The sequence below is a fragment of the Terrapene carolina genome, unplaced genomic scaffold, assembly GCF_002925995.2.
Source record: "Terrapene carolina triunguis isolate 2854851 unplaced genomic scaffold, T_m_triunguis-2.0 Scaffold234, whole genome shotgun sequence".
Taxonomy (NCBI): Eukaryota; Metazoa; Chordata; order Testudines; family Emydidae; genus Terrapene; species Terrapene triunguis.
The window spans coordinates 18,172,224-18,197,601 of record NW_020664585.1 but is presented as its reverse complement, the minus strand read 5'-3'; the positions used below and the strand labels follow the sequence as shown (position 1 = coordinate 18,197,601).

The 25,378-nt window shown below is 40.1% G+C and overlaps 1 protein-coding gene across 3 annotated transcripts; it reads right to left on the bottom strand.

Annotated features, from left to right (window-relative positions):
- Positions 1-1,995: 1,995 nt before the first annotated feature.
- SNAP29 (synaptosome associated protein 29) lies at positions 1,996-25,278 on the bottom strand. 3 transcript variants are annotated; one of them, XM_024219474.2, is made up of 7 exons: positions 25,191-25,278; positions 23,231-23,627; positions 19,685-19,881; positions 17,532-17,617; positions 16,225-16,329; positions 14,092-14,277; positions 1,996-2,014 (listed from the first exon to the last, which is right to left on the bottom strand). In XM_024219474.2, exons 2-6 carry the CDS (start codon positions 23,480-23,482, stop codon positions 14,120-14,122), a joined length of 798 nt encoding a protein of 265 aa, XP_024075242.1. In that variant the 5' UTR covers positions 23,483-23,627; positions 25,191-25,278; the 3' UTR covers positions 1,996-2,014; positions 14,092-14,119. The 3 variants fall into 3 exon arrangements, with proteins under 3 accessions (XP_024075242.1, XP_024075239.1, XP_029768489.1); XM_024219471.2 differs by lacking the exon at positions 1,996-2,014 and adding an exon at positions 3,955-4,737; XM_029912629.1 differs by lacking the exon at positions 1,996-2,014 and having other exon boundaries at positions 10,984-14,277.
- Between the last annotated feature and the right edge of the window lie 100 nt (positions 25,279-25,378).

Sequence of the window (25,378 nt, the reverse complement as noted above, 5' to 3'; positions counted from 1 at the left end):
AAAAAACCTGGGTGACATTTTGCTATGTCTCCAAACAGGATGGAACCCTCCAAGCTAATGAGAAGAAACAAGACCTCACCATAAGTGGAGTCCACATTTCTTTTCCCTTTCTCCAACATCATTTGTGGAATAGCATTCAGTGTCACTTCTCACTAAACCTCCTCCATACCATGCATCTTAATGAAACACACTGTCTCGCTATAGTACGGAATCTCTTTTCTAGAACTTAGCTCCGAGCTGGGATTCTCAAGACAAGCATCTCTCATGCAGATTATTCTCAAGGAGGCTCAGCAGTTAGGAAACTGTTACTGAGTTTTGATTTTGAAGAAGTTTCAAGCCAAACTGCCAAGCAAGAATAAAATCGAGTTAAGCTCAGATGTGTGATGAACCTCCCCAAACAGGCCTGGCCTATGCACTCTTTAAAAAAGTGCCCCACTGATTCTCACACCAGTGATAGAGATACAATGGACAAGGCATAAGTGTTTTAGCTACTGTGCATCTAGAGCTGCTTTGAGCACATATAGATGACAGTGATTAAAATGTCTGTGCCCCATCGATACTAGTGATTTCAGTATTAACAACATTGCTGGTAGCAGTGGCACAAAAAGAAAAAAAAAAATTTAGTGCAGACACAGCCTAACCAAGATATCGGGGCAATTTGCTACAGAAGTCTCTTTAAAAATATTTTTCCCTTCTAAAAGAGTTCTTGGCAGTTCCTGCTTTTTGAAGAAATCACAGAAGGTATCATTCTGTGACATCAGACATACAAGAAGTCTTACTGCAAACCCTGGTATTTGGGATGTTTCAGAATGGGCAGGGCTTCAGCAAGCGAGGATGTGCAATGCTAATTTAAGAAAGGGGAAAACATTTTTAAAAGGCTAGTTAAAACATTTATTTGATGAATACCCTCCAAAGCCTGGTGAATGGAGCTGTACAGAAATCTGTACTTACCTTAGTCTTCATTTTTGCTTTGTAGTTCACCTTTAAGGATGTGGTCTGGCTGTTGCATGAGCTAGCTCATCCTTACTTTTCCAACTCTCCCACTCAAGATGTCCAGGTAGGTGGCTACAAGGCCAGGGTTTCATGCTTATTTCCACTCACCCTCATGGAAGATGGATCTGAGAATTATTTGTTTCACAAGATTTTTAGGGCTGTCAAGCGATTTAAAAAAATTAATTGCAATGAATTGCACTGTTAATATTAGAATACCATTTATGTAAAGATTTTTGGACGTTTTCTACATTTTCAAATATGTTGATATCAATTACAACACAGAATACAAAGTATACAGTGCTCAGATTATATTTGTTTTTTATTACAAATATTTGCACGGTATAAAACAAAGAAATAGTATTTTTCAGTTCACCTAATACAAGTACTTTAGTGCAATCTCTATCATTAAAGTTGAATTTACAAATGTAGAATTATGTTAAAAAAATCTGCATTCAAAAATAACACAATGTAAAACTTTAGAGCCTCCAGGTCCACTCAGTCCTACTCCTTGTTAAGCCAATCGCTCAGACAAACAAGTTTGTTTACATTTGCAGGAGATAATGCTGTCCACTTCTTGTTTACAACGTCACCTGAAAGTGAGATCAGGCGTTCACATGGCAGTGTTGTAGCCAGCGTTACAAGATATTTACATGCCAAATGCACTAAAGATTCATATGTCCTTTCATGGTTCAACCACCATTCCAGAGGACATGCATCCATGCTGCTCATGGGTTCAGCTCGATAACAATCCAAAGCAGTACGCACCAATGCATGTTCATTTTCATCATCTGAGTCAGATGCCACCCAGTAGAAGGTTTTTCCTTTTTTGGTGGTTCGGGTTCTGTAGTTTCTGTATTGAAGTGTTGCTCTTAAGACTTCTGAAAGCATGCTCCACACCTCGTCCGTCTGATTTTAGAAGGCTAATCAGATTCTTAAACCTTGGGTCGAGTGCCATAGCTATCTTTAGAAATCTCACATTGGTACCTTCTTTGCGTTTTGTCAGATCTGCAGTGAAAGTGTTCTTAAAAACAAACAACATGTGCTGGGTCATCATCCGAGACTGCTATAACATGAAATATATTGTAGAATGCAGGTAAAACAGAGCAGGAGACAAAATTCTCTCCCAAAGAGTTCACAAATTTAATTAATGCATTTTTTTTAAAACAAGCATCATCAGCATGGAAGCATGTGTCTAGAACGGTGGCCGAAACATGAAGGTGCATACGAATATTTAGCATATCTGGCATGTAAATACCTTGCAATGCCGGCTACAAAAGTGCCATGCGAACGCCTGTTCTCACTTTCAGGTGACATTGCAAATAATAAGCAGACAGCATTATGTCCGTAAATGTAAACAAACTTGTTAGTCTTAGGCTAGGTCTACACTGGGAGGGGGGGGAATCGACCTAAGATACGCAACTTCAGCTACACATCTTAGGACGATTTACCTGGCCATGAGAATGGTGGCAAGTCGACCGCTGCTGCTCTCCCGTCGACTCCGCTTCCGCCTCTCACCACGGTGGAGTTCTGGAGTTGACGGCAGAGCGATCGGGGATCGATCACTACCTGCCGATCCGGGTAGTGTAGACGTACCCTTAGTGATTGGCTGAATGAGAAGTAGTACTGAGTGGACTTTTAGGCTCTAAAGTCTTACATTGTTTTGTTTTCAAGTGCAGTTTGTAACCAAAAAAATAATAAAAAAATCTACATTTGTAAGTTGCACTTTCACGATAAAGAGATTTCACCTCATACAAGTACTGTAGTGCAATGAGAAATACTATTTCTTTTGTTTATCATTTTTAGAGAGCAAATATTAGTAATAAAAAATAATAATATAAAGTGAGCGCTGGACACTTTGTATTCTGTGTTGTAATTGAAATCAATATATTTGAAAATGTAGAAAAACATCCAAAAATATTTAATAAATTTCAATTGGTATTCTATTGCTTAACAGTGCAATTAAAACTGCGATTAATTGCAATTAATTTTTTAAAACCGTAATTAATTTTTTTGTGTTAATTGTGAGAGTTAACTGCGATTAATCGACACCCCTAAAGATTTTATGCAGGTCCTCTGGTGAAGCGGCTTGCCGCTGAGCCACGATCTGTCAGCACTGAGCAGTACCGCACTCAAGAGAAAAAGGAATGAGGGGAGAAAATGGTCTTGAGTCCTACTTGGACCTTTCAGAATTCCATCTATTCTTTTGTGACCATCCACACATCACTCTCTGATTCAACAATGTCCTAATGTGAGCATATGAAAAAACCCTGCATCAAGTGAAATTGTGTAGCCAGGGTCAGAAATGAATCTGCTCCTTTTTGTATCAGGCTCTCCCTATTTTCATTTTATGAAGGCTGAAATTTAACTGTTAGAATAGGAAGAATTGTTAGCTACTAATAGGGAGCCTCAGTCCTTAAACTGATTTTTGGTTGCCTTTGAAGAGGAGAAGGGGTGCGTGAAAGGAGGAAATTAATTTTGACATGAATAGTTATTTTTGAAAATAAATTATTTTCATGGGTCCTCCCAAAGATGCCTCAATAACATCCAGATCTTCTTCTAGCAACCCTGAACATGAATGGCCCAGCTTAAGATGTGGCTCCTGAGAGTTTGACTGCTACTTTTAGTTACTACATACTGGTAAGCCTTGATTAGGTGATGAAGTGAGCAAAGCCTGGGCTGTGATTGACCATACTCATTCACAAAGAGAAAGAGTATAGGTAATTTTCTGGGAATTGGGGAGGGGAAGTTTATTGTGCTTTTAAAAAAAAAAAATATGGAGATATACCTATCTCATAGAACTGGAAGGGACCCTGAAAGGTCATCAAGTCCAGCCCCCTGCCATCACTAGCAGGACCAAGTACTGATTTTGCCCCAGATCCCTAAATGGCCCCCTCAAGGATTGAACTCACAACCCTGGGTTTAAGCAGGCCAATGCTCAAACCACTGAGCTATCCCTCCAACCCCATTATACTCTTGGATTAAAACAGGGATGGCCAAATACAGCCCACAGACTTACAACAGAGCCTGAGTTTATCCTTGTATTACAAATGAGGGTGGTCAGTCAAGGCTACAGATCCCAGAATGCTCTGCTCCATCCTGACCAACCATAAACAACATCTTAAAAATGAGGCAGATGCAACATGATCCATTCTGCGCAACTTGCGGGGCCCTCATGATCCTGGCAAATTGCCAATGTGGCCCTCCGTTGACTAGCCTCATGGGAATGTTATCCTTTCACTTACTGGATTAGGGAAGAAATAAGCCAGTATGAACTGAAGTGCTTGTCTGCTCATATCTACTCACCATCACATAATACAAGCAAAATTGCTTTCAGTTATATTTGACCTACATTGAGGCTAACTTTCCAGCTATTCTCTGTATTATAAAAATATGATAGTGCATGGAAGCTATTTATCTCCTTATTTTAGGGAAAAGATATTATGAACATCAATATGGACAAGTTTCTGAAGATCAGACTCCAATTTGTCAGTCTGCTCACACATTTCACAGTCCATCTGTTTTCTTTCGATGATAGCTGTGCAAAGCACCAGAGAAATTTACTTCAGAGACACAACGGTTGCTGATGTTTATTTTGATATTTCTGGCGAGTTTCAATATTTTCCATCTTTCACTATATCCCAACATTGCCTTTAATTGCTTCTTGTCAGCAGATTTTCAAGTTATCCCTCCCGGCTGTTTTCTCCCAGCTCCTTCATTATTTGACAACATTCCAGTCATGATATACTGCAGAAAGAGGTATCAAAATGGGAAAGCAGTTGATGAAATTCAAAATAAAAGTCAGGTAGGGCTGTTATAGTACATGGCCAATGGCTAACTGAATAGTTTAAAAAATCATAGCAGAAAGAGTGTAAGAAAATATCTCAAGAATGAATCTCTTTTCTCTGCTAAGACATCTCATTTTATATACATCCCCAACAAAAGGACTCAACAATTAAACAAAGCTTATCAAGTTTCAGTCCAAATCTTTGAACTGTTCAAATTCTATTATATGCCATTACTCCCAGGGAGTAAAAGTTGAAAGAGAACCACAAAAGGTCAAAAAACAACAACAAAAATATGTTCTCAACTGTCCCGACAGTACTGACACTCACCAAGCCTGGAGGAGAAAGAAGTTTCCTTAGATTATTGAAGATGCTCCAAGATACCAAACACCACAGGCCCTGAGTGACTCAGCAAGTATGTAACCATGTGTCTGACTAAGGATGCGAATAACCCCCATTGACTTGTATTGTACTATCCACATGGTGAAAGTTAGGCACATGCCTTGCTGAATTAGGGTGACAGGTTGCTGCCTCCTTCATCTCTGTTAATGGGGCACAGTCCAGAAAATAGCATTATTCCATCTTAACCAGAGTGAGCTTTGTTATTGCCTGGTAGAAGCCTAAGGATTCAGCTGAAACCATGTGATACACATGGGGAGGGGTTATGCTCACCTCCCCTGGACACACGTGAAGCCTTCAGGCTCCTGAGAGCTTGCCAACATAAACCCAGCACTGGAGCACACTAGCTGGAGTGGGAAATAGTACAGTCCAGATGCAGATCAGTAAAACAAACTTTTTTTTAAATTGTTTATTTAGCTTATGGAGATTGTTGAAAGGAAATGCCTTTCCAGAAATTCTAACCTAGAAATGCTAGGAAAGCCAGTGTAGCCAGAACAATGAGGAGTACTTGTGGCACCTTAGAGACTAACAAATTTATTTGGGCAGAAGCTTTCGTGGGCTAAAACCCACTTAATCAGATGCATGGAGTGGAAAATACAGTAGGAAGACATATATATATAGTCCATGAAAAGATGGGGGTTGCCTTACCAATTCTAATGAGACAATTCAATTAAAGTGGGCTATTATCAGCAGGAGGAAAAATCACTTTTGTAGTGGTAATCAGGGTGGTGCATTTCAAACAGTTGACAAGAAGGTGTGAGTAACACTAGTGGGGGAAAATTAGTTTTTAGCTTGTATAATGACCAGGGCCGGCTCCAGGCACCAGCCCAGCAAGCAGGTGCTTGGGGTGGCCAAGGGGAAGGGGCAGCACGTCGGGCTGTTCGGCGGTGGGTCCCTCTCGGAGGGAAGCACCTGCCGCCGAATTCCCACCGAAGAAGAAAGCGGCGCGGTGGAGCTGCTGCTGGAGTGCCGCCGATCGCAATTGCGATCGCTTTCCCCCTCGCCGCTTGGGATGGCAAAAACCCTGGAGCTGGTCTTAGTAATGACCCATCCACTCCCAGTCTTTATTCAGGCCTAATTTGACGGTGTCCAGTTTGCAAATTAATTCCAGTTCTGCAGTTTCTTAGAGTCTGTTTTTGAAGTTTTTTTGTTGAAGAATTGCCACTTTTAAGTCTGTTATTGAATGTCCAGGGAGGTTGAACTGTTCTCTGACTGGTTTTTGAATGTTATAATTCTTGATGTCTGATATGTCCATTTATTCTTTTGCGTAGAGACTGTCCGGTTTGGCCAATGTACTATGCACCTGTGAATCATCTTCATCTCCTTTGCTTTCAGCTTCTGTGATGAAAGCCTAATTACAGTATTGGTCTTCCTCAAAAGAAGAGCTAGGCCGTGATTGTGGCTGAAGAACTTTTTCCCCCAGACACCACAACCCAACCACTAACTGTTCAATGAGCTAAAACGGCACAGTGCTCATCTAGAAGGGATCCAGCCAATAACAGATCAGCATCTAGCACAGACAGCTTTCTAGCTAGCTAACTATGGCCCCTATCACAATAGCATCCAAGCAGCTCCTGATCATTGGTTAATTTAACCTGACACTACCCCGGTGAAATAGGAGAATATTACAATCCCCATTTTTCAGAAAGGAAATTAAGGTACAGAAGGATTTGCCCAAGGTTACACAAAGAAACTGACAGAACCAGGATCTGAACCCCATGTCTCCTGAATTCCAGCCCACTACCTGCACTGAGAAGAATTTGGACTCAAGGGAGGGGCAAAGGGAAGAGAGGTCTAATTATCAACATCAGCAGAACCCCTTTCCTTTCCACTGGGGTATGGTGGGTAGGTCCAATGAAGGGAAGGAGATAAATATTGAGATGGAGGAATAGGGAGGAAGCTAGGGGGAAAGCTAAAGGTCACAGTGCAGAGACACAGGGGAAGGGAAAGTGGGGTATAGGGACAGGGTTAAGTTAGAGGAGGAGAATGCAGAATTAAAATGACCATAGGAAGGGATTAAAACCAATGAGTAAATAGACTGGTATTGGTGAAACAAACATAAAAACAAAATACATAAACATTAATCCTTGTGTGTTTTACTTAAAACACATCTGATAAGTCTGGGTACAGCTTTACATAAATAAAGGCAAATGATAAACATTTTAAAATGAGAGATTAAAAACATCTCATGCAACTTCCTTTCTTTCACCCACTGCTATGTGCATGCATATTGTCTATTTAGATTATAAACTCTTAAGGGCAACGTCCAGCACATTCTAGGGACAATGGACATTTTGGTTACACTATTTATAAATTCCAACCCCTCTCCTCTCCCTTCCTTGCCATGATGAAGGAAGAAACAACCCAGAGTGTCTCAGTAGCACATTCCACATCTCTGTTGCCCCAATTGCTGTTTAAAACAGAAGGATGTCAGGTGTACTGACAAGACCAAACACTGTTGGAGGCAGCATGTCACCTGCTTATAGAGTGCTGGGCTCATTTTTGGATAGAACTGATTTTCCATAAACAGGAAAATCATATTTACAAATAAACTAATTAAGAAAGCTATACAAACCAAGAAAAACAGAATTAGGATGTCAATGAGGTCAGTTCTCCCACAAGGCATCAATGCACAGCAATGGGAATCTGTTTGCTAGGGACCTCCACTCCGTCTACAGTGTAGTCACAGCCTGATTGTTTTCCAACTAGGCCCTTTATAGCTGGTACAGAGCTACCAAGTTATTGTATTTAGATAACCCTGCCCCTAGTGAGACATCCAGACAGCTTCCTAATAACAGTTTGGCAGCCCTCTTATTTTGGGGCCAACTCCATCTTTCTCTCAGCCCCAGGATTCTATAATAAATCTTATGTTCCCCTGGGGAAAAGGCACACTGAAGGAAATGAAAAATGGGAGAATTCCCTCTTTCCTGGAGGTTTGTGTGGTGGAGGGAGGGGAGGGAAGTTGAGAATGACGAGAAAGAAGAAGGGGCTGGGGGAGGAAAAGAGACAGACAGCTGAGGTTAGGGTATCCGTTTCTTCCAAAAGGACATTCATTCCATTTTTTGCCGACATAACTGCATAAGCATTTCTCCTTCACCTCCCCTACCCTTTCTCACTTCCAAGAATGCCAAAGATTCAGTTGTGGTCAAGGAAACCCATTAAGAGAGCATAAAAGGGAGAAAATACCTGGCCAGCCATAAAGAAAATACCCCCATACCTTCACATGAAGCCAGATAATTCTAACAATTGTGAAAGAAATCTAAGTTTGCACGTAAGTACAGTGAGCGGAGAGCCAGAAGAGACTAGTGTACACAGTGCTTCTAACTTCTCTCCAACATCTCTGCTGTACTCTAGGATTTGTCTGCCACATTTACAAGGTGGGAGGACAGAGGGGTTCTCAACTCCGCATGGATCTCCTACAAACAGGAGGGACACAAGTGGCACTAGAATTGTAGTAGATACTTCAATTCTAAGCACCATTCTGATTCCTCTAAGAACTAGCTCCTCATTTCTACTGAGAATTTCTTGCAATAAGATCTTCAAAGGGTCTTTCCTGTGGCACTAAGGTATTTAAATCCCTATCACACAGAGGTTTCCAAAATCTAGATTACTCTCCCCAAATACAAGTACTATCACTACCACGGTTACAGGCACCTTCAAAAATACTGGTATGACCAGACTGGGGACCATGCCCTAAACTACATCCCTCCTAGTTTAAAGCTTGCAACACACTACATAATTTGATTGCCTTATTCCCTAAGAGCTGCCCCTTACACAGAATGTAGCCAACCTGTGATATTCACTGCTAGACTCAAATACTGTGGCAGGATTTTGATGTTTTTAAATAAAGTCTACATTTTATTACCAACAATTAAAGCTATGCATGTTAATTGAGGGCGTGCCAAACCCCAAGATTCAGGTACTAGAGTGATCACCACAGAGTCAGGCAGAAATTCACCCCACTCTCAAAAGTATCTGCTACCAGGCACAGCAATCCCAATAGGCTCATGCATTGGAAATCCTAGTTTTCCTATATAGTATTAAGGGTTGTGGTTCAGCAGGAAATGACTGGTGAAGTTACAAGATTTGCTAAAGCATCTTCTTCCAGAGTTATAGTCCCCAAGAATGACACGACACTATAGCAGCTTATGGGAGTGGACAGAATGTTATTTATAACGGAAATATCCTCAGTTAAAGAATATCCGTTTACTGGAAAAAATCTAATCAATATACTTTGATGGTGTCCAGCATCTGGCAACGATACTTTCATCCTGGAAATAAAATGCAACAAGTCTTCATGTACAATAAGCACCTTTAATGAGCATCTCACCATTCAATATAGATTCCATTTGACATCTTAAATTGCTGAATTATAATCTACTTTAATCTTTCATTAAGAAAGAAAGAGAAAGACTTCAATTTTATTTGCATAAAAAATAATTAAATCTGTGTGGTGTATAATTATGTTACTATTAAAAAAAAATGGCCAGGGCTGTAGTCAAATAATCGCTACCTGTAAGGCTGATGTCACACACATTTCAAAGCCAAACACATTATCTTTTCTATGGACTTATCCATGTAAAAGGAACAACAAAAGTCAGTTTGTTCTGAAGGCTGAATGGCTAGAAAAAGTATTTTCTATTTCCTAGTTTTACATAAGCTGAACATTCACAAAAGCTATTAAGCATCAAAATATTTTACATTTCAATCTTGTAAAAAACTGAAATTTTAGACATAAACAAGCTAAATGTTCAGAGTATTGTTTGCATACAATCTAAATACAGTAGCCTCAATACAGCAAAGAGTTTCTTCTAGACATTCTGTAGGTACACACAAAGTCGTAGGCCATGATCCTGGACAGAGTACCATGCAGGCAGACCCGTGTGCCCAGGCAGAGCCCCAACAATTTCAGTCAGACTCAGCCTGTGCAGTTCCCAGTGCAAGAACAGGGCCTTAGAGCCTATATCTTGGCTGCCCTAGATTATTTAGTGCAGTTTTGGTTCAATGCTCAAGAACAGTTTTATAGGTACAATTTATTACAAACCAATGGCCAGATTTATTTTTTTAAAAGAAGGCTGCTTATTGTCAAATCTATGCTCAGACAGATAAAAATTCTGAATAATCGTAATACCCCTAACCTCATTTAAAGAAATAAATCTTCCTACAAGGGAGCCTGTCTTACTTTATAAAGATGCCTGCATAGAAGTTTTTGCAACCTTATTTTGATATTTAACACTAACTGCCACTCAAGCCAATAAACGTTGCCTAGTCTACAGTATTACCAGTAAAAAACAACGAGGAGTACTTGTGGCACCTTAGAGACTAAAAAATTTATTTGGGCATAAGCTTTCATGGGCTAAAACCCACTTCATCGGATACATGCAGTGGGAAATACAGTAGGAAGATATATATACGCACACACAGAGAACATGAAAAAAATGGGTGTTGCCATACCAGCTATAACGAGACTAATCAATTAAGGTGGGCTATTATCAGCAGGAGAAAATAAACGTTTGTAGTGATAATCAGGATGGCCCATTTTCAACAGTTGACAAGAAGGTGTAAGTAACAGTAGAGGAAAAAATTAGCATGGAGAAATAGTTTTACTTTGTGTAATGACCCCTCCACTCCCAGTCTTTATTCAAGCCTAATTTAATGATGTCCAGTTTGCAAATTAATTCCAATTCAGCAGTTTCTCGTTGGAGTCTGTTTTTGAAGTTCTGCTGTAAAGAAAGGCTAACAGGCACACTTAAGCAGAACAGTTGGTTGAACTGGCACTCACGGGTAAGCTTGCAGAATCATTTTTAAAAAGCTTAGGCCAACATGAAAGGATGTTTCTCAAATGGTATCCGACAGAAAGATGAAATGGTATTTTAGACAGGATCTAAAAGACTAGATACAGAAATTAAGCCTTCAGCAGCATGGGAAGGCAGAAATTTCTAGGAAAGAAAAAAAGTCAGCTTTTCAGTTATTTCCTCTTTTTGTAAAATAGTTTTTAGTCAGCAAGAGTTTCATCACTGTATTACAAAACACAGCATTGCTCTCTCACATTGTTAACGTTTATGTTCTTTAGCAGCAGACAGTGTAAAGTATTTTCTATGAAAGCTAGGAAAGGAGTTCAGGTTGCAGTCGATTTTAGTTTATGCTTAAACACAACTCTCATCTGCACAAAAGAGCCCTAATGTGGAAAGCAACCCTTTAAAACGGGACCCTAGACGTAAGTAGATCAGGAAGCATGTAAACAATGAGGAAATAGCAGATATCACCAACTGGCAAGGGTGAATGGGGTAAAGAGATGAGAAATTAGGCCTTTGTAGAACTCCCACGTAATTCTGAGTTCCGGTTTGAAATGTGTAATGATCAAAAATGTTCTAAAAGCCAAAGTAGATTTCTTATAGCAAAGGTCTCCCCCAAGGACACAAGCAGCTTTCAGTAAGGCTGATAAAACTACATTATTAAAAAAAAGTCCTGTTTTAAGAAGAAATAGAATTTATTTCACAAAATAAATTATGTCAGAAAGCATCCAAGTTAAACTAACAAATCTATTGCCATCACTGTTCATATCCAAGCCCCATCTTCCTCTCATTTTTCAATATACATGAACACATAGCTAGATCTTCTAGCTACATTTCTTCTCCATTAGCTACAACTCAATGGAGAAAACTATTCAGCCTGCACGCTGATTACCAAGGTCTTGCTTTAGGAAAAGTCTAGTTGCGGGGTAAGCATATACACGTGAAGGCAGATTTCAAATAAGTTAACAGTGTTACTAACTGGTAGTGGAATTTTCCACAAATTTTTAAACTCGGGATAGAATACATATACACACAGCTTGGGCGCATAAAAGAAAGATGCCTCTGTCAATCAGCACTGTGTTCTGGAAGAAGCACTGTGTTCTATAGCAAGAAAACAAAAACCTCCCTCTCCCCCCCCCCCACCCCCACATTTTTTTCTGACGAGTACTTAAATAAGCCATCAAAGGTAGGCAGGACAAACATTTGAGTCTTCCTGCCCCTCACACGCTTTCAGCTTTTTACAAGTTAATGATATCTGTTACTTCCTAAATAAATGCCTTAACATTAAGAAGAGACAGCTAATCACTCATGAATATCCTGGCAATAGGGGAAAAGCACTAGCAATGGTATGTATACACAAGGGCAGAAGACGTGTAGGCAGTAACAGGCTTTTTCAAAACTTCCAAATGGGAGATAAAAAGAAAATTAAAGGTAATGAAAGATATATGGCAGAATACTCTTATAATTGGCACCTGTGCGTTTCCAGCTGGTGGCAGTCACTTTCTTTGCAAAGTGATATTTGTGACACCAGCAGGGCAGGGTGCAGCATAAACTAGTTTTCAAATGGTTTCACATCAGAGAAATGTAATTACCAGGAGAACTAGAGGAGTTATTTTCCAGTAACATTGCCCCCAATAGCAAGGAAGTTCAGATGGTTTAATGCTTTACTTTCCTACACAGACTGTATAGAACAAGAGGGTTGAAAATTCTCTAGTCCTTTATGCGCTAGAGGGAGTATGTTCACACCAAGGCAGAAGATGGGATTTTTAAGTGTTTGAACAAGTCTTTTTTTAAAAGAGAAAAATGTGTGAATTTAGTGATTATGAAAGGTACTGAATCAACAGACCTGGAAAACTTTGGTTTTCCATTTATCAACACAACATGAAGTACAGGCAACTGTATACAATGCAAGTTTCTCCACAGTGTCAATCGATATGCCATGACAACCTGGAGGGACCAGGCGCAGTGAACAGGGTTTTAATTTGCTGGCCTCTCTGCTGGGACTGCCAACCAGGTTCTTACTGTCAAATGTGGTGGTGAATTTTGCAATATGGACACTTGTCCAGTAAGATCTGAATCGATATTATCTGCTCGTTTTAGAGACATCACAAATCAGGCAGATAGATGATGATCATTTGGTTGTTACCTTCCCACGGCTGTAGAATTAAAATGATTTTTGTTTAACAGTGTTATTTACAAAGGCATAAGGGGAAAAAAAACCCCAGCAGGTGGATTCCAGTTTGGATTTGGAAAACTGGAAGTAATTAAAACATTTGTCATCTGTAGGAACTAAAAACTGCAAAGCCAGAGAGCTGGAGAGCATGTAGGTATATGTGCAAATTTAACTTCTCAACAATGGTGATGGGGTGGAAGAAATAGTCATCACATAAGACTATGGCATGAACTCCCCCACTCCACCTTTCCTATTTGAAAACATTAAAAATTTTAAAATTGAATTACTAGTCCAAATTTCCATTTTTAAGAGAGATGCTGCTGTTCAAATAGCCACTTACTCAGTAGGCTGGCAAAAAGCAGCACATAAAGGACAACCGCCACCATCAGTGGAGGATTTTTGAGCATGCAGAATCACTTCCCCCTAGGCACAGTGTTAGTACCAGCATCACTGCATGTCACATTTGACAACTATTCCAGTTGTTTGGAGATCTCTGAGATTCCTTAGGAACAAACACAGAAATGCTAGGGGACATCATTCAGAATTATTTTTACAGTTGGTAATCTGTATGTTTACATATAGCTATTTTTAAATTCTTAAACAATTCCTTGCAAAATTTAGTTATTTTCTTTGCCACAGTTCTAAGTGTAAGGGCATTGAAACATGTAGACTGAAAATTCCTATATGCACATGGCACATCATAATACAAATGAGCAGGTATCCAGAGTGAAGGATTGCAACCAGATGCAGAAAGATGTGCTGTCCAATGTACACATATGTATATATTAAGAAGTGTTTTAAGATCTTATGTTGCACTCAAGATTCTGCAATTTTAATGATAGCTAAGCCACTGAAAGTAAGAAATGGATATTGCCCAAGATTTAAAACAAAACAAAACAAAAAAACAAAAAAACCCCCCCAGCAAGATAAACATCCAAGAAGATCTTACACTGAAGGAAAGAATTTCTGAGAAGTCTTTAGAGTTGTCGGACTTTTCTTTCAGTGCTTGTAATATTGACATCCAGTTTGTCTACTTTTCCAGTTAGCCGATCAAGAACGTCATCCTGCTCATCAATTTCTGTCTGCAGACCCAGAGCCAGGTTTTTCAGACGGCCCAGCCCAGAGGACATGTCATCTGCCAATAGAGAGAGGGAGTATGAAGGTTCAAACAGCAGGAATTACAAGATATAGGGTGCCATTTAAATGGGTGCTGTCAAAATTCCCCCTATTTCCCCCAAAATCTTTAATTAAACCAAGTGTCAGTGAAAGCTGCTTAACTATTCCCCTACAATATTTGCAACACAAATGTTACAACACTGGTAGCGCATTGGTACCTGAAAAGTGACTAATCTGTTTTCATTGCTCAAAGTGAGTACATTGTAAACTAAAAGACACAATAAATGGTGAAAACTAAATTTGATCTTTATAAACTAAGGTATTTGTCGTGTCTAAAATATATTTAAACATGTTAACTTTCTCCCTTTACTTTAAGGATGGATATATTTTTTCCTTGCCTCTGTACATTTGACACCCTAACATGAGCAGTCTCTCAACACAGTTAGTTCTTTAAATGGATATTTATTGTCAAGATCGATCAAAATACACAGGTGTAAAAATGGTTAATTCTATAAATCCCCAATCCTTGCAGTACACCCACTTTCTGTACACGGATTTTTAGAGCATTTCCTTCCATAAGGTACAAGTTTGTTTAATGTGGATGAGCAGGTTTACTTGTTCCCATATCCTAGAATGTGTTCTTTGAAGTACTTAGCTGCAGAAAAGATGTTTATTGCACAATTGGCTGGCATAAATGTTTTGGAAACTAACAAATTCAGAATGGGGTGGGAGTAGAACAGTTGTTATATCTATCCTAACATTTTTGGCTCAGCTGCCTGATTCTTCATGTATTTGTTTTCTTCCATATCACTCTTTCCAGGTCAGACAGAGCAGACAACTACAGAGGCATTTTATACAGAATAAAACAGATTACGATTGTACTTTCTTCAGAGATATATGCAGAAAGATAATAAAATCCACACGTGAAGGATTTCATTCCTTCCAATTTGTTCCGTTTTCTCCAGAATTTTAAGCTCATTAAAATAAAGTTTTAAGCATTTGCTTATGAAGGCTTCAGAATCCAAATTGATGCACTACTGACATTCATATAAACTCATACATTCTATGCAAAATAAATGGTACAGTCTACATTACAGGAGACTATGGTATTCATATTTTTGGTATTTAAATGCTAACATGGGTATTTCCTCACTGGTATTCTTATCAGTAATACCCAGCTAATGTGCTTTTTCAGCATAGCCGGATGAACCTGCTTGGCCCTGTTCCATTCATTTGAAGAGATGTTGCATAGGAATATCTGCACAGCAATTGGTTAAACATACAGCAGATATTATTTTGATGTAGTCAAAGGCAAGATATTTAAATTACGCAAAGTAGCAACTGGTATCAGGTTAAAGTTTTGGGATGACTGTGGTGCGGCTTTCTTTAAAAAATAAATTGTTCAGCAGTTCAGTAACCGAACATCTTTGAATAATTGTTTTTGTCTTAGTGAAGTCCAATACTGAAAGAAAAGCCATAGGAGCACAGGGAACAGAAAATGCTGAGACCCCAGCAGGGATACCCCATTGCAGCTGTTAGTTTCCATACAGATTTATATTATTGCAATAATCCTAGCCAGTTTCAATCTATAGCTGGTTTTACATTAAAAGCATTTTTAACTCAGATCTATTACTAATCTGTGTCATCTGTCCTACAACAGTCTGCCATCTGGTCAAAATCCATTTTGGACAAGAAGTGGACCACTAAAATTCATAGTATGTGTGAAACATGATGGGACTTAATCGTGAAGACTGGCCTAAAGCATGTAGCAGATCTACCAGGCAGAAGCTTTTGAAATAGAAACTGCATACACAGAGGATCTTTTATGATCAAAGGTCTGTGTGTGAACTAAACAAAGTTTTAAGGACAGAGCTAGCTGGGAATAGACTGCTCTGAATTCTCTCAGGCTTTAAACAGCAAGATATGGAAATCATGTTAAGTCACAGAACTTCCATTTCTAACTCACCTAAGTTGCTGTCAATTTTCTGGTGGTAAGCTCGGAGATGTTGATTCTTTGGATAAACATCGGGTTGGACAGAAGATTCTGAATTGGTTCCACTGAAATCATAGTCTGTTAACAACATAAGACATTTCTAGTCCACATAAATAAACAAAGGAATGGTTCAGAACTATTAAGAATTGCTCTAGCTGACTGACAGCTGGCTTTCTGTCATCTGACTCTGTCAGTGAGACCTAATAGATTCAATCCAACATCACTATCAGTAGGTCTAGCTTTATGATATGCAGAGATACAAGTTTGCAAGTGGATTTCCTGGTTGTAAATTAAAGCAGTAACTAAAGTCTGTGTGTTGCTTTCTGTAGTTCTGTTACTTAGCTGGGAAAAAAACTGGACCAAAGCCACAAAAGCCAAACAGTGGCCCTTAAGGGCAAGTCGCTAGGAAGCTCTTGTACCCTCTAGTGGTCAGCTTTCATATGTTGGAGATCTATTTAGATGTTTTAAACACAAGAAATCCCAAATGTTGTGTTTGCTTTTTAATTGAAAGGCTTCTAGCCTTCTGTTGTAAATTAATGCTTTGCTATCTTCAGAGTGAAGCTCTCTAATCTGTTGGCAGACAAACAATAGAGAGCCAGAAGTGTCATTTCTGCACCCCCTATAACAAGGTAAATGCTAAGTGGTGAAATTAACCATTTAAGTGCCAAACACCAAGTTCACACAATTATACTCAACTGTTATGTTTTCAGTGTGCATTAGATCAGTAAGGTACAGTGTTGCTTTATTTATAGATCTAGTTCAAAGACTTCAGTATTTTCTAACCCTCACAAATATAAATGAAAACTAGTTATAAAATGGGCCCTTATTTAAAGCAGGCTATGGCCATTCAGCACCAGACAACATTAGCTGAAGTTTGCTTAGTACAAGAGCAAGGGACAGAACAAAAGCCTACATGCTATTTTGTATGAATAAGACGTGTCTCCTGGACCAGGGTTAGCTACGTCTGTACTGATAAGGGAGTCAGCCACGTTTGAAAGCTGTGGTAAGACATGGTTCAAATATGCTCCTTCTGAACCATTTTTAATCATTTGACAGAGACAGGATATGGCTATACTTGAACACACTAGGTAGGTTCTTGTACACTGCTTAGGCTGCATCTGCAGGAGGAAGGAATGGTGCTGAATTTTGCAAGCTTCTAACCCTCTTTATTGTTAGCATCTAATGTGATGATATTCTTTCCAGGAAGGCTAAATAGACACAGCTCTAAGCTATGTAAAGTACACCCAAAGTGACGGGCAACATCAAATAAACAAACAAACCAGAATCACGCAGCTTCCTTAAATTTGGATGACTCTCCTGGTACTTTGACTCCTGTTCTTTACTAAAGACCATGGCTTCTTTTAATCTGGTGAGAAAAAAAAAAATGAAGAAATATTCTTGGTGCCCACTGGTTGAATTCTGTACCGACTGAACAGAATTAGGCCCTATATTCCTTTAAGAATAGCTAACTGCTTCTTACTTAGAACCAGTTCCCCTTCTCTTGACATTCGTTTTTAAACCTTACATGGCTCAATCATGCCCCCACTGAAGTCAACAGCAAAATTCCTATAAACTTCTGTGGGAACAGAATCAAGCCCTCAGTCTTTACCAGTAGAGGCACTCGCCAAGACATATAGCCAAATACCATACACTAACCTGCCTCCTCTCCCCCCGAAACAACAATACACGTACAATGTTGCTGTGTTATTCACACATTGCTGCTGCTTTGAAGGTGAATGTCACATGGTTCTGCTCTAAGAAGTCAGTTAGCTTAACTTTTGTTTGTTTTTATTCAGAGTTGTTAGTAAATTGGGAAGAGAAATAGTTCAAGACCACATGATATTTAAGAGGGAGTTTTTCAGAATGCTTGATTAAGGCAGGGGTCCAGCTCTGGATTCCCCCCCCCCCCCTTTTTTTTTTTAAATAAAAAAAACTTCGCAAACATACAAGGCTGTACAGCTACAAACCTCTACACAGTTCCCATTAAAGGAACTTTCTAGATAATATGAAATTATTCTTACCACAAGTACCAAAAAACAAACAAACAAACAAAAACTCACAGAACTTTTTAGCAAAAGCATCAGAGAAGAAAATAGTCACCATCTTGCTAATTTACAACGTACAACTGAAAGAACCTGCTTTCCCATTACAAGTCATTGGAAAACTGGAACATTTCAGAACTACTGTAAGGCAAATTCTATAACATCTAAAATAAAAATGATTCAGTTTTAGATCAGCCATATTTAATATAGTTTCTTACCATCCTGTGATGATACTGATTCTCTAGAGATCATGAAAAACACTTAGCACACATACAGCACTTTTGTCTTCAAATGCTTTAAATATTCAATTTTCTTATCACTCCATGAAATATATCTACATGTACCAGTACAAACTCGCAGCAATACGATTTCCACGACTAAGGCTTAAAAACATTCTTTCATTCTTCCAAATTTTAAAATCAAGTTAGAAAATTAAAGATTTAGCTGCCTTTAACATATAATGAACAAGTTATTTTGCAAATATTTTTTGCAATATTTGACTGATTGTCCATTTAAGTATTGAAGACTTCATGTTTAGTGGGCAGAAACGCATGCTGGTTTGATCAAAATTCCAGAGGCTTATATTTATTACTATAGAGTACTGAAGTATGTGCTAGGAGATCACAATACAGATGAAATACTTGGTCATTGACCTGAAGAGCTTACAAACTAAAGCCTCAACACTGCAGTCTGGTCCCTATGCAGACTCCAGCGCAGAATTGGGGTTCAATATCAGACACAGCACAACAGAGTAGAAGTCAGTAAGATGACCATTACTCAGGCTAGTACACAGCATGGAATAAAGGAGAATGGAGGTTATGTTATTTAAACTAAAATGTGTTGGCTGCTTCTAAATTGTGCAAGAAGTAGATTTTAAGAAGGAATCGGAATAGAGAAGGGGATAGTGGCCTTGCAGATCATCTCAAGAAAGCTATTCCTGCCATAGGGGTGGCATGATGGAGTAGTGTTCTATTTGTCTACACCTTGCAGTGCACGGAATCAGTTTGCAAGACTTCTCTGCTAAGAGGCAGGTCTCTCTGCCAACCATAGATGACTCATGCCTCCCCATACTGGGAGGAGGAAGGGGCACAATCTAAAGAGGAGGACACATGACCATCCCACGTGTTTTTTTGCCCAGTGACACCTCCCTCCCCCCCGCAACCAGCCTGGGTGCTCTCCCCGTCCCATGTCACATGTGGGGGCTGCTTGGGATTGGGGCCAAGCATGCTAGGGGGCAGGTGCAGTGGCAGAACAGAGCCCTTCTCCCTCTTCTGCAGGCCAATCTAGGGCAATGGCAATTGTGAAAAAGGATGAATAAAACCCCACATGCCCCACCTATGCTGCCAACTCCAGCTGACCACTACCACTCTTAAAATTCTCATTCTACTCACCGGCTGTTTCCTTGGTACTCAGGGGCTCCATTCTGCTCAGGCTTGGTCTCTGGAGGTTTCGATTTGAAGTAGTTTACAAAACCACCGAAGACACTCTTAATGTTGTTTATGTGTCTCTGGCTAATCTTTAAATCCTGGTCCATTTTATCCACCATTCGTTCAGTGCGCTTTAATGCCTCACCCTGACGTACAAGTTCCTAAAGGAAAATTAACAGAAAAACAGAAGTCAGTCAAGTCAAGGGATTGTGATGTCAATGGTTTTAACATTTAGAATAAGATTTCAAGAGCTGCATTTCCCCTTTTCAGTTTGTAGTGGGCTGTGTTTTATGGATAATTATATAGAATTGCTATACGTCTCCTTAGCATATAAGAGATCCTCTTTGTTTATCACACATGCATTTAAAGTATCACAGCTTTAATATACTGCTCTTACTCAGGAGAGCCAGTTAGATGGAAACAGGAAGCCAGAATACTGAATCCTTCCTGAAATTTGAGTTAAGCCCTCCTTGCTTACATATGTCTAGACTACTGAACAAGTTATATTCACCCCCCTCCATGACATGCTACTTCCAATATTTTGTAACCTTTTTTCCTCTAATTTATATTATATATGTGGAAATTTTATATAAAATTTCAATTTCCTGGCCCATCAATAACTACTACTGTATACCACAGCTTTGTGAAATACATGTACATTTAAGAAGCTATTTTATTCTCATTCTACCTGCAGAATTTTCATTAATGTCAATGGGAGATTTTCACAAGAATCAAGGATAAATATAGTGTAAATTTTCTTACATTTTAAACCCATTGTTCTCCAGGCTCTAACTTTCCTTTATGCAATTGTTATTTATTATTTATATTATGCTGGTGCCTAGAGGCCTCAACTGACCTTGAGGCCCACTGCACAAGGCACTGTTTGAAGTCCCTGAAGAGTTTATAGTCTAAAGAGACAGACAAACGGTGGATGGGAAACAGAGGCACAAAAAGAAGGGACTTGGGCAAGGTCACAAGCAGGTCACTGGCAGAGTCAAGAACAGAACAGGGCTCTCCTAGGTCCCAGCCTAGTGCTATATCCACTAGACCATGCTGCCTCATACCATATTTAATTATGCATGCAGCAATTCCTAATGTGGATGATGAAAGTGACAAATAGAAACGGTCCAGATTTGAACCCCTCTACCTGCTAGTACAAATGTTTGTAAATCTTTACCCTGCAGTTGTAAGCAGGCTATGATCAGGAATCAAACCAGCATTTCGCTAAGCTCTCTGGCCCGCCACCCAAAGGGACTGCTTCTTACTGCTCCACGAAAATGGAGAAGCAGAATTAGTTTCATTTTCCTATTCCTTAGTACAAGCTCAGTAGAAAAGTGGAAACAACGGGATTCCTTATTAATTTAATTTTGTCTTCAGCATTAGATGCATGCAAACAAAAGTGACAAGAACTTGATGATTACATTTCAGGGTGGTGGCAATTGTGAAAAAGGATGACTAAAAGCTTCCAGGAAGAGGAGGAGAACCAAAAAAAGAGAAAGCAAAAAATGCAAAGAGACAGAGGAAAACAGACATGCTTGAACAAAAAAGTGCCTCTTTCTCCCTGAAGTATTTCTAAGGCGTCTAGCCCTGTGGCACTAAAATCAAGAACTGCCAACTCCAGCTCAAGGCAACTGTAGCCTTCATTAGCTCCACAATTCTTACTAAGACATGCCAACGTCCTGCCACCTACTGTGAACAAGATCTAGAAACTTGTTACAGGACCTGATAAAAATTGTGGCTAACACCTTTATCTGCCCTTGCTAAGGTATGTTACATTGTACCATGGAAGTACAGAGCTGAAAAGAGATTACCAATGCAGAATCTACGCTAGTGAGGCAAGTAATGCTGTTAGAATTATTTCAATTCCTGGTTGACATTTTCACTAACCAAGGGTATCATTTTCACACTAATAGTCTGCACTAGGTCATTCAGAAAGGATCCATTGATATAAGAAAATAACACTAACATTTTTCTAAGAGTCTTTTCTGCATTAACTGATTCCTACAGCCTATGGTTTTAAAATTCTAAAGCACACAGGTATGCAGTTTGATATTTCAAAGGCTTAAAGATACACAGCCAGAATCCATCTGCTTGCAGTTGCATTAATGAAAAACAGAACTGCTGTCCATATTCTCTCCTAGATATACGGAATTTTAGATGAGCAGTCTTGCAGTGTCTTTTTATTTTATGTTTCCCCACTCAAGCAACCAGTTCTGTGACATTCAGACTCTACCATTAACACTAAATCAGGCTTACATTGCAAATTTCTTTCAGATTTTCGGTAACAGACCAAATTGTTTTGTGATAAGAGTTGGATTTTTCCTTTCACTATTTGAGAGGTAATAAAAATTCTCTAAGTACGTATATTGAAGAGTTCACTATCTAAATCATGTTACTCACGCAAGTTATTATAGACAATTATATGACTTGTGTATATGCATTCCCTCAGAATAGTATATGCAAACAAATTACTACCATTTGAGCAAACATCCTCCCTCAACAGATGATGCAGCCCAGAAGACCAAATTAATGACTCTAAATACTTGGAACAGGTATCATCACCACTTATTCTGAAACATCCCCATCAGACTAAGGGAAATGATTAACAGGGATGAGTCTAAGCACATTGCATCAAGTGCTGTATTAGTTTCAGGCCACAACTTACCAGGAAAAAGAAGGTCTATCAGACTTTACACAGGTAGAACCATCATTTTCATTAAACAGTTGTGGTAACAGAATACCTACATAGGTTTTGCTAATTTTTGACTGGCATTTTTATCAAAATACACATCAGACGAATGTTATCAGAGTCTTAATCAGACTCTATAAAGGAAAGCTTTACTGTGAGAACTCAGGTACGCTCTCCTCAAGACTTTAAAGAAGCCAAGGAAGCTGCAACTTGGATTTAAAAACAAACAAAAAACACCTAATTAACAGCTTCGTTGTCATTATCACCTCCCAGCCCCGGCAACAATGAACAGTTTCTACAGACTACCAAGAGAAACTAATAGAAGTGTTTGATAAAAGACCTTTAAGTTTTCACTTTAAACCCCCTTAAATACAGTTTATAAAGCAGTTCACCATGACAGCAGGCAAAATATTGGCAGGCACTTTTATTTAAGGCTTTTTAAGGTATTGAACTAGATTTTTTCCTGGTTTCAGGTGTTTCTGAAGTTTGTGTAGACTACTCAGACATTTAATAAGACCAGTAGGCCAATATGGACCCTTTTGATATGGTTAGTTAAAAACTGAAGCCACTCAGCATGAAAATATTGTCACAATCAAACTTGTCCCCTGATCCTGCACTCATTTAGACCCATGCTACTCTACTGAGGAAAGTTACACACATGTTTAAATGTTTACAAGATCTGGGCCTTACCGATCTCTTTATGTTTAGTGTTAATATTGCTGAGTCAGTCTAATATGTGACTAAATAAACAAAAAGGGCACTTATGTAAAGTTTTGATTATATCTGGTATAAAATCAATATTACTGTTATTAAGAACTTACCTCTGATGTGGCTACTCCAATTTGCTCAGATTCATAAATGAGGGAAAGAGATCTATTAGTGCTGGCCTCTGTGGCCTGAGCCCGCCTCAGAACTTCCTGCTGAAGATACCTCTGTTTATCTGTAGCCTCCCTATGTTGCCTTTCAGTAGGGTCATCAACGATGTCATCTCCATTGTTCCACTTTACTGGCTTCAAACCTTCATCATCATCATCATCATCAAAGGGATTATAGTTTTTTGTGTAAGATGACATAATGCCAATTCCTGTTTTCTCCCTTTGCTATAGTGCGAGTGAAACTAGAGATAAGTGAGGTTGGAGTCACACTGGTATTCCCAGGGCCTACAGCAATTGCTTAGTTTCAGAGGAATTGAACCTCAACAGGATGAAAGATCTTTACCTGTAAAGGAAACAGTTTTTATTTATCTTTAGAACACTGAGTTAAGAAAAACTTCAGAGTGGTAGCTGTGTTATTATGTATCAGCAAAAAGAACAAGGAGTACTTGTGGCACCTTATAGACTAACAAATTTATTTGGGCATAAGCTTTCGTGGGCTAAAACCCACTTCATCGGCTGCATGCAGTGGAAAATACAGTCGGAAGATATATATACACACAGAGAACATGAAAAAATGGGTGTTGCCACACCAACTCTAACGAGACTAATCAATTAAGGTGGGCTATTTATCAGGAGAAAAAAAACTTTTGTAGTGATAATCAGGATGGCCCATTTAATAATAAATAAATTTGTTCGTCTCTAAGGTGCCACAAGTACTCCTTGTTCTTTTTAAGAAAAACTGTTCACTAAGGTATAAAAATATAAGCTGTGATATGAGCCACAGAAGATACATAAGGGAGAGAGGAGCACATACATTATATATCTGGGTGGGAAATTGCATCTTGGTATTTCAGTCACATACACTGATCCTCTGCACATAATCCTGCAGGGCCCTTCCTCCTTCCCCCAGTAGAACAAATGCCTCTTCTGGGACACAATGGAACTCTCCATTGTAAGGTAAAACTCATCTGTGCAGGCACCTGGAAATTCTCAGGGGCTGGTTCAAGACTGTGGAACAGACTCCCACAGGATCTACAAGCCATCACAGATCGCACCACCTTCTGTTTCACGCATAACAGGTACTTATTTAACATTGCTTTTGCTAATACTTACAGCACAGTGTACATCGAATTTATAAAACAAAACATGACACTGCACATTCAATTTTCCCCTGGGGAAGAGGATGAAAGAAAGAATGAGCCACACGTGACAGATATTAGTCACGTTGCTTAATACACTACTAGAAGGTGCTCAGATACTACGGTGAGGGGGCAGTATAAGAACCTGTAGAGAACAGACTAAACAAATCACCGCAGATGTCTCTCTCCTTTGCTATTTAAAACGGGGAGGGGGAGCGGCGGGGAAAGGAGTCAGCATTACCCTTTGACAAGCAAAGTCACTGCAGTTGCACTGGCATTCAGCTTGTTTTAATAGCTACCACGGGAGAGCTAAAGCCTCTCTCTCAGGGAGCCTCCTGCTAGCTAGCGCTCGCCTTCTCCTCCCGGACCCGTCACGCGGCAGACGGGAGAGCCTTCTCCTCGGCAGCTCCGCCGGGGACGGGGCTCTCCCCGGTCTCGGCCCAGATCCCCAGCTCTGCCCCGCGGTGGGCCGCTCCCCGGGAAGCGCTCGGGAATTACTCCGCCAGCACCACCCCGGGGTACGTGTGTGTCCTCGCCCCACACAGCTGGTCCGGAGGTGTCTGAACCCCGGACAGACGCGGCGGCGCGGTCCCCTCACCCCAGCCCCCGCCTTATACCGCCGCCCATCGGGGGAGCCCCACGCCCCTTCCGTCTCCGAGACGCCCCCACTCCCGGCGCTCCGGGCCCCAACCCCTCGGAGCCGGGACACCGCCCCCCGCAGGGGCCAGGGAGCCGCTTCCCCCGAGGGGCCCTGTGACCGAGATCACCTCCTGGCCTCGCTCCCGCGGTGAGGGGCCGAGCCGGGCCGCCAGTCCTCACCCACCCGCTGCCACCGCCAACGACCCCGACTCCCGCCCGAGCGGTGCCAGCACCCGCCGGCCTCCTCCACCCCGTGACTACTGGCTTAAACCATCGCTGCCCCTGCGCGGGGGAAGCGGCTGGAATAAACTATCCC

Coding starts and splice junctions, on each gene's coding strand:
- SNAP29 (XM_024219474.2), bottom strand. CDS start 23,482: ATGTCATCTTACACAAAAAACTATAATCCCTTTGATGATGATGATGAT. Junction 17,618..19,684: donor GAGTACCAAGGAAACAGCCG/GTGAGTAGAATG, acceptor TTTTCTCACCAG/ATTAAAAGAAGCCATGGTCT. Junction 16,330..17,531: donor AAGGAAGCTGCGTGATTCTG/GTTTGTTTGTTT, acceptor TGTTGTTAACAG/ACTATGATTTCAGTGGAACC.